The sequence below is a fragment of the Eriocheir sinensis genome, chromosome 16 (genome assembly GCF_024679095.1).
Source record: "Eriocheir sinensis breed Jianghai 21 chromosome 16, ASM2467909v1, whole genome shotgun sequence".
Classification (NCBI taxonomy): Eukaryota; Metazoa; Arthropoda; class Malacostraca; order Decapoda; family Varunidae; genus Eriocheir; species Eriocheir sinensis.
Genome location: NC_066524.1, coordinates 18324922 through 18339247, shown reverse-complemented (window position 1 = coordinate 18339247; position 14326 = coordinate 18324922). Strand labels below are relative to the sequence as shown.

At 43.0% G+C, this 14326-nt stretch overlaps 2 protein-coding genes across 3 annotated transcripts; one reads left to right on the top strand and one right to left on the bottom strand.

The window, feature by feature from the left end:
• The first annotated feature begins 92 nt into the window (after positions 1–92).
• Positions 93–8329, top strand: LOC126999478 (upstream stimulatory factor 2-like). Of its 2 annotated transcripts, none has more exons than XM_050862105.1 (6): positions 93–315; positions 676–847; positions 3237–3376; positions 4723–4902; positions 5081–5313; positions 6494–8329. In XM_050862105.1, exons 2-6 carry the CDS (start codon positions 798–800, stop codon positions 6722–6724), a joined length of 834 nt encoding a protein of 277 aa, XP_050718062.1. In that variant the 5' UTR covers positions 93–315; positions 676–797; the 3' UTR covers positions 6725–8329. The 2 variants fall into 2 exon arrangements, with proteins under 2 accessions (XP_050718062.1, XP_050718061.1); XM_050862104.1 differs by lacking the exon at positions 93–315 and adding an exon at positions 360–531.
• A 2977-nt stretch (positions 8330–11306) lies between these two features.
• On the bottom strand, positions 11307–13805 carry LOC126999477 (carbohydrate sulfotransferase 3-like). The gene is made up of 6 exons (XM_050862103.1): positions 13768–13805; positions 13430–13618; positions 12794–12952; positions 12149–12294; positions 11766–11921; positions 11307–11470 (listed from the first exon to the last, which is right to left on the bottom strand). The coding sequence occupies exons 2-6, from the start codon at positions 13613–13615 to the stop codon at positions 11329–11331; spliced, it is 789 nt and encodes a 262-aa protein (XP_050718060.1). The 5' UTR covers positions 13616–13618; positions 13768–13805; the 3' UTR covers positions 11307–11328.
• Between the last annotated feature and the right edge of the window lie 521 nt (positions 13806–14326).

Here is a 14326-nt window from a genome sequence, read left to right as displayed (position 1 = left end):
AAACTATATATATATTCTGTGCATCTACGCATTATATTCACTTAAATAAATCAACAGCTATCTAGAGAGGCCAAAGAGACAGAATTCCTCTACCCTTACACCCGGGCCAACCATCTCTTCCCGTCTCACTTTTTCTCTCTTATTATTGGAAAACGGCATCACCTGTCCATTTACCTGTCCACTTACCTGTCCCATCTTATTCCCAGACCCACTTTTCCTCCTAAATAGTGTGCGGGAGAGAGGTGATAAAGGTGTATTGAGGGTTGTGAACTTGTCCCATCTCCACCCCTCTCAAATTACCTGTCCCATTTACCTGTACGTTCCTCTGTATCCCCAAGCTCACTTTCCCTACTAATTAATCTACCTGTGAGTGATAGTAAAGGTGTATTAAATGAAACTGAGCATGTCCATTTTAAACTCGTGATATTGGAAAACGGTGTACTTCCTTATAATTACCATCCCGTTTACCTGTCCAATTTACCTGCTCCTCTGTATTCCCCAAGCTCACTTTCCCTACTAATTAATCTACCTGTGAGTGATAGTAGAGGTGTATTAAATGAAACTGAGCATGTCCATTAAAAACTCGTGATATTGGAAAAACGGCATCACCTCCTTAATTACCACCCCATTTACCTGTCCCATCTTATCCTGACCCTCACTTTCCCTCTTAAATAGTGTGTCTGAGGGAGGTGATAGAGGTGTGTTAAGGGCAGTGAAGAAAGAGGTCTCCCATCTGTCCCTTCATACTCGTTCTGACCTCCTCACATGACCCATCACGTGACCTCGCCGCGGCCCATATGACCTCCTCCTCCCCCATGGACATGATAGAGACAGCCCTCGACAGCAGGTGTGTGCCGGGGGGGAGCTGAGGGAGGTGTGTAAGTGTGGGGCAGGTGTGTGTGTAAGTATGTGTGCGTGTGTGCGTGTATATGTGGGTGTGTGAGGGGCCTACAGGTGTGTATGTGTGTTTGTGTGTACCTCTGTGTATGTGAGTGTGTAAGTATGTGTGTGTGTGTGAGAGAGAGAGAGAGAGAGAGAGAGAGAGAGAGAGAGAGAGAGAGAACCCTATACTTTCCATATGTAAGTTTGTGTGTATGTGTGTTTGTGTGTATGTGTGTGTGTAAGTATGTATGTGTGTGTGTGTGTGTGTTAGAGAGAGAACCCTATACTTCCCATATGTAAGTTTGTGTGTGTGTGTGCGTATGTGTGTGTGTGTGTGCACCCTAATTGCAAAACTAAACCTTAACACCCAAAGCCATATGAAGTTAGTTAGGTTAATGTTACTTTTATGGTAGCCGTCTCGCGTGAGGTTAATACTTAAAATTATGTGTGTTTTGGCGTCTGAATACAGTGCAGTAACTCAATATAAAGCTCGGTGGGTGTAATACTATAGCTTTTCGTGCGTGCTAATCTGTTCCGTTGGCCTGGGTGTAATACTATAGATTTTTGTGTGTGCGCGATAATCTGTTCTGACGGCCTGGGTGTAATACTATAGCTTTGCGTGGGTGCTCGCTAATCTCTGTTCCGTCGGCCCGGGTGTAATACTATAGCTTTTCGTGCGCGCTAATCTCTGTTCCGTCGGCCCGGGTGTAATACTATAGCTTTTCGTGTGCGCTAATCTCTGTTCCGTCGGCCTGGGTGTAATACTATAGATTTTTGTGTGCGCGTGCTAATCTGTTCCGTCGGCCTGGGTGTAATACTATAGCTTTGCATGGGTGCGTGCTAATCTCTGTTCTGTCGGCCTGGGTGTAATACTATAGCTTTGCCTGTGTGCATGCTAATCTCTGTTCCATCGGCTCTTTAAGCCTGTGGTTGGTAGGAACTAGTTACCCAAAATTTGAGCAAATATATGTAGGTTGGTAGACACATAGACAGATAGATATGGCTCGAGAGGTAGAGATAGATAGGTAGATATATAGATGGATTTACATAGGCAATAGCCGGGGTTACGATACTAGTTACCATAGCCAGGCATTACATTTGGTTTGAATAGGTTAGGTTAAGTTAGATTCCGTTATGTTAGATTTTGTTAGGATAGGTTAGTTTTAGTTAGGTCTGGTTAGGTTAGATTTAATTTACTTAGGTCAGGTTAGGTTACGTTTGGTTTGAATAGGTTACGTTTGGTTAGATTCCGTTACGTTAGATTTTGTTAGGAGAGGTTAGGTTAGGTTAGGTCTGGTTAGGTTAGATTTAGCTTGGATAGATGTGTTAGGTAGATAGATTTACATATGCGATATCCGGGGTTACCATAGTTTACCTTCCCCAGGTTTCCCCAGGTACCCATTTATCGATCAATCAGAAAGGGAGGATGAAAGGCTGGGTGAGCTGCACGCCGACTTCCCGGGCTGGGATTCGAACCTCGGCCCGCGGAGTAGTAGCCAGGCATGACCACTAGACCATGGAGGCGTAACTTAATAGCTTCTGGGAAATTAAGGAAAGGTGAAAATGATTGTGTTAAATGTTTGTGAGTGAGGGGGAAGGGGGCGGGTTAGGTTAGATTTGGTTTACTTTGGTCAGGTTAGGTTACATTTTTTTTTTTTTTACAGTAGAGGAAACAGTTCAAGGGCAAAAAAAAGGAAACTATTGAAAAAAAAAGCCCACTGCTCCTGCAAAAGAGTCAAGAGGAGTGGCCGAAAGATAGGTCAATTTTGGGTGGAGAGGTGTTTGGTTAGATTCTGTTAAGTTAGATCCGGTTGTTAGATTTTGTTAGGATAGGTTAGGTTAGTTTTAGTTAGGTCAGGTTTAGGTTAGATTTAGCTTGGATAGATGTGTTATGTTTTGTAGTTTACGTTGAATATGTCTGATACTCTTCGTGCTGCGGCCTTGTTGTTACTGGCAGTGGAGTTAGTAAGGTATGTGAGGAACATGTGCTATAGATTTGCATGGCCTCAGTGCTCATCTCTGTCACATTGGCCCTTAAACCTGTGGCGGTAAATAAAACATTACCCTGGGACACAGTGGTAATGGACATCCAATTTACCATGGTTATGTATGTGTTGATAGGTTACGTTTTGTTAGGATAAGTGCGATTCTCTTTGAATAGTTTTTAGTTCATTGAGCGATGTTGGGTTACTATTACCAATTTTGCCAAGCTGCATTGTATATAACAACACAACATTAGCCTTATTCATCTAGCACTGGTTAGTAAAATAATGCCTGACTCAATTAACTTCATATGATTGTGTCAAGATTTGGTCAACTTCAGAATTAATCACAAGGCCTCTTTCTGCCCTCAGTGGGGACAAGGACTGTGAGTGTGAGGACGACAAGGTGTCCCTGGCGCAGCGCCTCGCCCTGGACGACGCGGCTGTGAGGGACTCTGCCTCACCCATCCTTGCTCCCGGCTTTGCTCTGCGCACTGAGAGTGAACATTCAGGTATGTTTGGTGCACCCCAAGACCATCTTTTTCATCATTTACCATAAATGTACCAAATGACTGTTTGTGTCCTTTGAAATTTCAAGAAATAATTAGTTTTAATGAGTATTTAAGTACAATTTTTTTATTATGGCCTCCCCCACTTTGCATCATTTCATTTTATGATATTTTGCTCTTACAGTTGTCATTCTTTAATTACCTTTGCTCTCTTTATGATCCATCTGGCTCGCTTTTATGATAAGTTAAGTCTCTGTTTACGTTATTTTGTATTTATTAATGCAACAGTTCAGGAGATATGTGTTTATATTTGCTTTGATAATGATTTAGATATAGTGCAGTCCATAAAACATTGTTAATAAAACATGTCATGATATACAAGTCAAAAAATGCATCCCTATTCATTAAACCTCAAATTTATTATAAATTATGATCCTAACCCTTCATGATTGCTTTTCCATAAACATGACCCAACCACTTTGTGGGGATACCTGTAGTAGGTTTGGTGTTTACGGTATTCTGCTTGGAAAGTGTTTTGTGATGGGGGTGTGGTTATGTTTGCATTATGACACAATCTGTTTATTATAGATCTACCAATTTTTGTAGTAAATGTAATTTGTAGCTTTATTTAGATAAAGCAGCAATACATATTATATATACAGGATTATAAGATATATACATGTCAGTTGTAAAACAGTGAGGAAAATATAATTTTATGCTTGGCTACACAATGAGTGCAGGAAGGAAGTGGAGACAGGACGCGAGGTGATAATGATTCCCTTCTGTCACACATGAGTACAGTCTATCAAGGTCAGGGGCCATAGTGAGATAAGGAGGTGAGGGGTTCCCTTACATGCTGCTGGGGTTAGTGTACGCCTACTGTGGGAGGAACTTTTGTGGGATTTGTTTAAAACTGACTCAGCCTTAGCTGTCACTTGCACTCCATGGATTAGAAAATATCAGACAGAAAAATGCTGCATTAGACTTCCTGTCTACGTATCTATCTATCCATATCTCTGACATCCTGCTCCCTCATGTGAACTTCTCTCCAGGGCTTGGCTGTGGCAAAAGTGTCTCCATCTCTCCCTGTTCTGGCACTCTCTCTCAGCACACTCAATCCTGCTTCTTCTAACTCTCCTCCTCCAATACTCACCACAATGATCTACTTTCCAGGTGGTTTTCCCCTCAATCCTTCCCTCATATATTCTCTTCACAAATTCATTCTCCTTCATTCTCATCACATGTCCAAACCATCTCAGCGTACCTGTATTGTATGTTACACACTTAGTTACTTAATTGTCTGTCTCACAGCTGAGTAATCCCATAACTTAAATTTATTTCCCCTTCAGGTACACTGGCTTATAGGGTGGTGCAGTTTACTCCTGATGGAGGGGTGGATGGCCTTCCTCAGGGCACTGTGCCAGGCACGGTCACCAGCCTCCTGGCCAGCCCCCAGGCCAACGGCTCACCCGCTGAATCACCAGAAACCAGACTGGCACTTATAACACAAGGCGACGTCTCTAGTGATGGTAAGGGAGAGAGAGACTTACACAGAATTACGTAGATTATCAGACCATTCAAAACATGTGTTCCAGATTATTTGTAAGAAAATGATGAAGCATTTGAAATTATATTCCATCCCTCCACATTCTGCTGCAGTACAGTACAGTAGAGTGCAGCATCCTTTTTCTTTGGCCACACCAACAGGTCAATTTTATGTGATAAGTGATGTCCTCACCACCACCACCCCGAGGAATCTTGCCCCGCGGGCCTCTGAGAGCGTTATAAGCCCTCGGCTAACTGGGTCCACGAGGGAGGAGAAGCGGAGGGTCACGCACAATGAGGTAGAGCGGAGACGGAGGGACAAGATAAACACCTGGATCTACCGCCTTGCCAAGATCATCCCCGACTGTCCCGAGGCTCACACCAAGAATTCACAGGTAATGGATAGCATTTATGTCTGTTGTGGGTAGTTTCTTTTTAATTTTGATATTTAGCTGTTCCTTCTTTTTAATCTATAACTGAGTGGTTTATCATTACCCAAGTGTAGTATACTTAGCATATTTTACTTGAAAAAGTAAAGTGCAACTGTTTAAGGCTGAACAGCACATGGAACTTTTATCAGTCAGTACAAGGCAGTGGCTTTACCTGTCTGGCTGTGAGTTACACCCTTTGCTGTGTCACCCCACTGCAACATTCTTGAATGACAAATCTATCTGTAGAAAAATGATAATTTATGAGCTTTCTTCACATTAGAACCCTGATACCGAGCAGAGAAAAATCCTCTTGAAGAAATTTCTCTGGGAAATTAAAAAAGTGACAAAACTTGCTACATGAAGGAAAATTGAAAAGGAAATAACATTTTAAATCAAGTTCAGCATCTTGTGACATGACAGATAGGTCTTGCTATCTTCCACCAACCATACTGACAAGTGTTTGCTGGAAAACTCAAGGAAATCAGGGGAATCGCCACACAGCTTATGCCTTGAGGATTAGGCAAGGCATTGAAAAAGAGGGACTTGAGCCATTGGAGGCTTGTTTAGTGGAAAAGAAAGGACTGGAGCCATTGGCTGAGCAAATACAATTCATCATCGTGAGGTGAACGGCACCTGTAGTACATCCTCCCTTGTGTTTGCTCCTCCTTGATTATGATTTCATGGGTCTTTAAGGTTTATCAGTGAACAGTATATACAGTTGCTCCTCTGTTGACGATTCTTCGAATTACGATTTTTCAACATGATGATGGCATGATAGCACTGCATACTTGGCAGAACCTGCACCTCCAGTTGATATGAGTGCTCTTACAACCATTCTTTTTCAATAATTTATTATTAAGTAGGCTTTGTGTCAGAGCATTTTGCCAAACTGTAGGCTACAGTAATAGTTTTGGCAGTAAGGTAGAGTGGGCCTACCTTAAACATGATATTCATTCGGTGTGGACTGTGATCGATTCAACTCGTGGTGGGTTTATTGGAACGTATCCCCTTCGTACGTCGAGGAGCATCTGTTAAGTGCTGTCTAGTAATATAAGAATTAAGCTAAATTTTCCAGATGGCTGTTTACCATCAATTAAGTTATCATCTAGTCCTCATTCCTACTGATGGTGTTTTCTGGTGTCAGAGTAAAGGCGGGATCCTTGCCAAGGCGTGCGACTACATCACTGAACTCAGAAACCACAACGATCAGCTCACAGAGAGGATAAAGGAAACACAGCGGCGGGAGATGGACTATAATCTCTTGAAGCAGGAGCTGGAAGTGCTTAAAAACGAGAATGCTGCTTTGAAAAATGAGAATGCCTTGGTGCGTGCCCAGCTACAGCAGCAAGGGCTCCTCGGGGACCTGCCACCATAATTGTTGGCCGCTGATGACGCTGCCTCTGGCCCTTCATCCACCATGTGTAAGATACATACTTCATTGATATGATAATTAGTTACCCTCAGTTGGTGTTCTCTGTTGATGGTGATATTCACACACTATTGGAGGAGCTCAGACCACCACTGCTCCTGCTGGCCCGTGGCTGGCCCCGGGTGACGGTGCCGGGGGCAGCCGCGGCGCCTGGGCGGTGGGAATGCCAGCGCTGTTTGTCGTACTGAAAATACAACTTACCAGATTAAGAGAGTGCGTACCATAGGTTCCAAGTTAATGCTAGGGAGTTATGAGGGAATTTTACCATTAATCTAGAACAAGTTACAAACTTTTAATCATGTTGTTATATGACTTATGTTGGCTGTAAATGTAGCTTCATCTTGTGTGATTTAGAAATATTATGATGTACTGTATTGTTGTTATTGTTATGAGTTATTTTCTTTTAATGATTTCTCTTACTTGAGCTTTGTAAATCCTCAGGTGATGTTTTCACCTGAAGCAGGTTATTCTGTCCACTTATTGGTTTACATATTTACACCAAACTTGCCTGTCAAACTTCCATGATTACAATCACAGGCACCAGACCATTATTTTTGTAATGAATAGCTTCCCCATTATAATTACAAGGAATTAGTTGTTAAATAACATAAAGCTGCATCATGAGCTGGCTGTTGGCTGCCTGGCCAGGGTGCCTGGAGGCCCCTGGCTGACCCACGCAGGGACAGGAAGAACAGACTCACCAAAGGACTAATACCACACAGCATTGTCTTGCATACTGCACTAAGTACAAGCTCACTAAAGAGGTCTCCCAACTAGCATTGGTTAGAATTAACTGAATATTAACAATGGAACTTTAGCAACTTACTGTAGTGTACTATAAATATCAGGTAACTTACAAAGACAAAATAATTGTAAGCTGTTCACACTCGGTATGAATTAACTATTACATGTAGATTACTTTACTTCCATAATTAGGAATTTAATGGCCATTAATTAGCTACATTATCAGAGTTTATCCAATGCCACACCTTCACCTGAAACAGTGTTTGGGTTGGAAGCAAATTGTCAGTTAATGAAGACATAGAGAGGGAAGAACAGTCTGTGCTCAAAGTGGTGCTTGAGAGGAAAACTGAAAACATCATCTGCTTCTAAGGCTCAGTGTGTCTACTTGGCTGCTTCCCCTGTGAGGGTAAGCTACCTACTCTTACTTGGCAGAGATTGCTGCCCATTTAAAAAAGAAAGTCATCGGTTAACTTGATAGATAAGCCCCGCCACCTCCTCCTTCCTGCAAACACACAAGAATGGAAGCTTTTAAAGTTGAATGCATTTAATTAATGGTGGTGACCTGTAAGGTGTCCGGGCTCATTCATTGAGCTAAGATGACTCTAATAGCCATTGTCAGCCTGTCCAGCACTCAGCACCCACTCTTCCCTCTCAGCACAGAGCAGAGAAGCTGGAGTGTAGCCACGACCGCTGCACACCCCAGGTATAGGAGTTAAATTTGTCAACCTTACTTTATTTTGATTGTTTTTATTACATATAAGAATTTGACAAGTGAATGCCATACTGTATATTAAATGGGAAACTGAAGCACATACTTTCAAATCTCCTTCATTAGTTTGTTTGATTTTTATGCAAAGTTTATTCTAGGATTAAAAACCATGATAATTTGGGAAAGAAAATCTAATGAAGACTGATGGAAAATATTAGAAGTTAACCACAAAGGTGAAACTTGTCATTGGTCATAATGCTGAATGTGTTTGGAGACTTGCCTTTTAGGTTATAAAATTAAGGGGGTGTACAGGTGGGTAAGGGGTGTAGGGAGAATGCCAAGGGGTGTAGAGATTGATTAAGGGGGTGCAGGGAGGGTGGGAAGGGGTGCAGGGGGGTGAAGCAGCAAGTAGTAATATACATAGCATTTATTCACTCACCAAACGTAACTAATGAATTTCTCTCTCAAACATGAATTATTTGACTTCCTGACTTATTATGGCAAAGTTCTCAAAGCAGCAGGTTCGATCATTAACTAACAATACCTTAAGCACCATAAAACCAGTAGTGAGTGCTTCGTGTGAGTCAGTGAAGCGGTGAAGCCTGAAGAGTCCAAGACAGTGAAGCTCAGTTACCAGCAAGCGGGCAGAGGGGGAAGGAGTACTCAGGACCGTCTAAGGAGCTGCTGTATTGTGATCTGTGGGCTTTATGGCTTCAGGAAACATAGAGTCTGGTCCATATATTCATCTTTATACAGCTAAGTGGTTTATTTGTTCCTTAGTTTAGTTTTAATGTTGTAATGATGTGTTATAATCATTGAAGATATGTAATTCTAATAGTTCTGACTGGTCCCTACTTCCATTTTTTTTTTTTGCTTAGTTAAGTGGTTTATTTGTTCCTTAGTTTAGTTCTGATAAGTGGTAATTTTTATGATCAAGGCAGTTATTATAGTTGTGGCCAGTCCTTACTTCCATCACTATAATGTTAAGTGATTTAGGTTTTCCTTAATTTAGATCAGTTTTCTAATAAGCAGTTCATTTCTGTATAGCTAAGTGGTTTGTGTTCCTAAAATTTTGATCTGATTTTTTATTATAATCATTAAGACAATATGGTTATGATAGTTCCTCCCATTCAGCAGTTATTTGGATGTTTATATTTATTATCTTGTATGTTAGTGCTTGTTCCCTATTTTTCCCCTCAATAATTCCCTCTTTCAACCATTACTTCACTCATCAGTTAAATGTTCGCTTGTATTCTTATTATCTTGTATCTGTAAACTAATATTAGTGTTATGACAGACTACTTTATTGCAGGAGTGATTCTTTGCGTGGTGGCTGGGAGGTTTAATGAGCAAGGGCTGTGGGAGAACAGGAGAGTGTGCAGGGAGGGCCAGGCAACCACCACTTGGTGCTCAAGGACTTCAGGGCGGCATGGTTCGTGGCGAGCACGAGTTATTGTATTGATTTCATTGGTTTATTTGAATTATTTCATCTCTAAGCTTCTATTTTTTTTTATTGGCTTGCTTTATTGATAGCTTATTTTATTGTTGACAAGTATGATGTATTGTATCGATTGCAGTGTGTTTGTAGTTTTGCTCCTATGTTGAGATATTTCATCATCAATCTAGATTCCTTTATCTCAACAATTTCTTTTTAGAGTTGTAAAATTACAAGGAATTTTGTTTTTCCAGGTCGTGTGGGAGTCTGTGGGTGGCAGGTCCATCTTGGTGACCAGGACAGACTGCTGCAGTTCATCTCAGCCCTGCTTGTCAAGTCCACTCATGTCACTTAGCTTCCTATCTGCAAGTGACTTACCTGGAACTTCAAGCTGCAAGACTTGTTGATGGCCTGAGATGATAGTTGGTGAGTTACAGGAGTTTTTTGTGTGTAGTTGTTTGTGAAAGTGGGCTAGGGTTCACTTATTTGTCTCAAAGATCTTAAGTAAAACTAGTGACAGGGTATTAACTTTTATTTAAAAAAATATTCACTTTTTCATAATGAGCAAGGCATTTGTGAAAAAAAGGTGGTGTGTGTTAGGATATGTAATTTAGTGTGGAAGCAAGTAACTTGCCTGAAGACTGGAGGGAAGCTGTCATGAAGCCACTGTACAAAAGGAGTGAGCTTTCATTAGTTCACACAGCCATGCAATGACATCCCATGCATGATTCTGCATACACATTTTACCAAAGGCATCAATTTGCCTCTTTAGTGTCCATATTGCAAGACTGAGGACAAGCAACTTTGAAGACATTCTTTATTCTTCAGCGCAGGTATAACCCAGCTTGCCGGGTTGTTTCTGAAGAGAAAATCCTGAGTGAAGGAGGCCAAGGGGACACTCATAGAGTTTGTGGCATGAGCAGTTTGAATTATACTGTCATGAGGAACTTAGGATGGGAAGGGGGCTGCTTGGACTTAACAGAGATCCCTCAGGTAATGAGGGTTAATGGGGGCATACACCAGGGGGTGTGTCGCCTTGCTCACCCTACAACACCAAACCTTAGGGTTGCTCCGGGCAAGTCTCCTTCCTATCCAAAGTGCCTCACGGCAGGATCTATCGACATGCTCAAGCCAAGAACTCTGTGGGAATCCCCTCGGCATCCTCCATTCAGGGTTGTCTCTTACAGAAACAACCTGGTGAGCAGTGTTGGCTTCTGAGCAGCATTCCACATGCCAAAAGCTGGAGCTGATGCTGACAGTCTGCAGGTAATAGATCGACTGATTGATTGATTATTGCAGTCCTAACAGTCCCTTTTCCCTTCCAGTCAGGAGGAATGGCAGTATCAGACATGCAAACGAAGGACCATAGCCTCACCTCCAGTCTGAAGTTACAGATATCAGGTGCCTTTCCACCCCTCAACCTTGCCACATCCCTATCTCATCAAAAGAGGGAGGGCTTTTGTTAAGGAATGGATCAGCATCCACTATTCATAACCCAGCAGCTGGAAGCTGCCTGCTCAGAGGGTTAGCCATGTACAACTGATGAAAATACTCAGCCATAAGAGCCCTGTGCCCAACCATTTGTTATCCTTATAAATAAAACTAGATTTATGTAGACAACTGAAAAATAATTTAAAAAAAAAAAAAATTCTATCAAACTGATCAGGAGGGAGACACAAAGGGGTAGTGGAGGAGGTTCATGACCTCCCTGCAGACGGTCTGGATGTGCTGCACCTCCAGGCCGTCCAGCTCGTTCCTCCAGTGGTCGTGGCGATACCCTGAGTCCCGGTAGGTGTTGAGGTACCTGTGGACAGCAATAGGTTAGCAAATCTGTGTAATTTTTATTTCATGTTTGAGTGATAAATAAAAACTCTTGATATTGTTCCCTTTCCTACAGAAGCAGAGCTCAAAGTTCAAAGATGCTTCTATGTAAAAATGTTCATGTAGCCTACACTTCCAATTTATTTTAGCTTATATAAGTTACATACAATACAAACCCATGTACATTCATAAATCTTTGAATAACCCACTTGGGAAAATTAAATAGTTCATACAAAAGGGTTAAGGCTGATACACTCCCTAGCACAGCTCCTCTTTACCTTTGAGGGACGGGGGTGGGGTCGGGGTCCTGGTGGGTGTGCTCCTTCACAAACTCCTCCACTGAGGGAGTCACCGGCACCCCCAGGAAGGAAAACATTAGTCTGGTCACCTCCATCTGCTTGTCAACCAGATCCTCGTACTCCACCCGTAGGTACCTGAAGGAGGAGGAAATGTTGCTAGTTATACCTGAATGAAGACAGAAATTACTACTAAGCTGAAATGGTGTTTAGAGAATGCAAAAGTGTGACAGAGGAAATATTGCTGAGGACAAGATATGACTATGAAATGTATGGTTTTAGGGGGATCCTATAATGGTGGATAACTCAGTCGTGCAATTAAATTAAAGGCTTGAACTGTAGAATTATGGCCTAAGGATCCAAACCTCTGAGGCCCAAGTGTTTCAAGGCTGAGGTCCCCCTTGATATTGGCACACTGGAGGGCGATGTCTCTGTTGTTGTCACTCCAGAGCTGTTGTCCTCGCTTCACCGAGCTCAGGATCCCTCGAGGGTCACGCACCAAGTGAATGACCTGTGACGGGAAGGATTAGAGAGAAGAGAAACGAACCATGCAATAACAGCTCCCACATACTCCAACAACCACTGTCTTTTTCCCTTAATTCCCAACACTACCTCCTGCATCTTTCAGTACTACCTTTCCATACATACATACATTCCATGCATACATTTTTGGGGTTTATATTATGGCACAAATTTGGCCCATCGCTGCTACTAGGTTAACACAGCCCCTCCAGACTCCCCAATACTGCCTTCCTGGAACCCCCAACACTGCCTCCCCCTGACTCCCCAGAACATACCTTAAAACTGTTTCCCTGTGAGTCCCTAGTACTACCTTCCCTCATCCCCCCAACACTGCCTCCCTCTCAGTCCTGGCACACTTCTCTGCTCTTCCCTTCAGTCCCCAACTTTGCCTCTTCCTGAATCTCTAGCATAACTCCCAACTCTATCCCTCATTCCCCAGTACTACCTCTCTGAACCCTTCAATACTACCTCCCCCGAGTCCTCCCCACCTTCACATCCTGCCGTTTCGCAAGCCAAGGCAGCAGGAAGGAAGCTCGTGCCCGGATGGTTTTCAGGATGCGAATGGAAGCGTCCTTACAGAAGTCCTTCACATCTGCGGGTTTCTTCCTGAAGTAATAGAACTTGTGCTCCTGCCATTTGCGGATGACCTGAAATATAGTGTCGCTCTAGGTCATTTGCTATCAGGGTCAGTTTTTATTACTTGATCAGTTTGTGATATTCACCTTGGGATGTTCTCATCAGTATTTGGTGACTACATATCAACCTTGTACGAGATATTTTAAGAACGCACAAACTAACAGAAGAACAGAAACGAAAGCATTATTACCCTACCTGTTACATATGCAAAGGCAGACAAGAATGCTAATTTTGACAGCAATTACCTAACTTAACCCAGCCAAACCTGACCTAATGTGACAACCCATCCTAACCTAATGTAACTTAACCCAACCTGACCTAAATAGAGCCACCCTAACCTGACCTGACATAAGTTGATGCAACCAAACCTAACATGACCCAACCTAACCTAATGTGACCCCACCTAATCTAATGTGACCCAACCCATCTAGACCTAACTTGACCCAGTGCAATCTGACCTAACTTGACCTATACCATCGTCACCTCACCTCGGGCCGGCAGTCAAGCATGTCGCCCAGCAGCCGTGCAGCGTCCCTCAGCAGTGCAGGGTCAGCCGAGGGGCCCAGACGCCGCCGCCAGGGGAAGAGTGGCTCGAAGGTGTAGATGGTGCTGCCCCCCGAGGCCAGCAGCTCCCCGGTGAAGGAGGAGCCGCTGCGCTGGTAGGCGACGAGCATCACCTGGGGGAGTGCGAGACTGATTTATTATTATTGTTATTATTATTTTTATTTATTATTTACAGGGCTGCCTCCTCCACATCCCCATCACCACTCCAACACCACTAGAAAGCACCTCCTCCACATTTAATACCACCACCACTTGAAACCACCTCCACCACCACTCCACTACCACTTTCTAGCCACCTTCTCCACAATCTCAACACCTCAACACGACGACCACCACCACCATCTACCACTTCCAAGGCGAAACTGAACTCCGCTCAATTCGCATTCTCCACACAATTAACGGTTCGAAGCGGGTCTGGGGGTTTCGAAAAAGGTGAATGAGACTTTTTTTTTTGAGGGGGGGAGGTTGAAATTACGAAATGGTGCTTGATTTGTGTGTGTGTGTGTTTGAAATAAGTGTTAGTAGTGAAAGTGGTTAAGAGAGAGAAAGAGAGAGGAAGCATACATACCTCTCTCTTTCTCTCTCTCTCTCTCTATCTATCTCTATCTATCTATCTCACCTTCACTACTGGTCGTCCGTTCAGGGTCTCGTTCACGTCGTAGCTCCCATTGAACGTAAGAGGCGAGTTCCACAACGACTCTCCCTTTCTCGTCACCTTCTCTTCTATTTCTGGACTATCTACCGGCTGATCTTGGTCCGGTTTGAGTTCCGTTTCAGACAAGTCCTCCTCTCGTTTGTTTTCCCCGTTTTCTTTTTTGCGT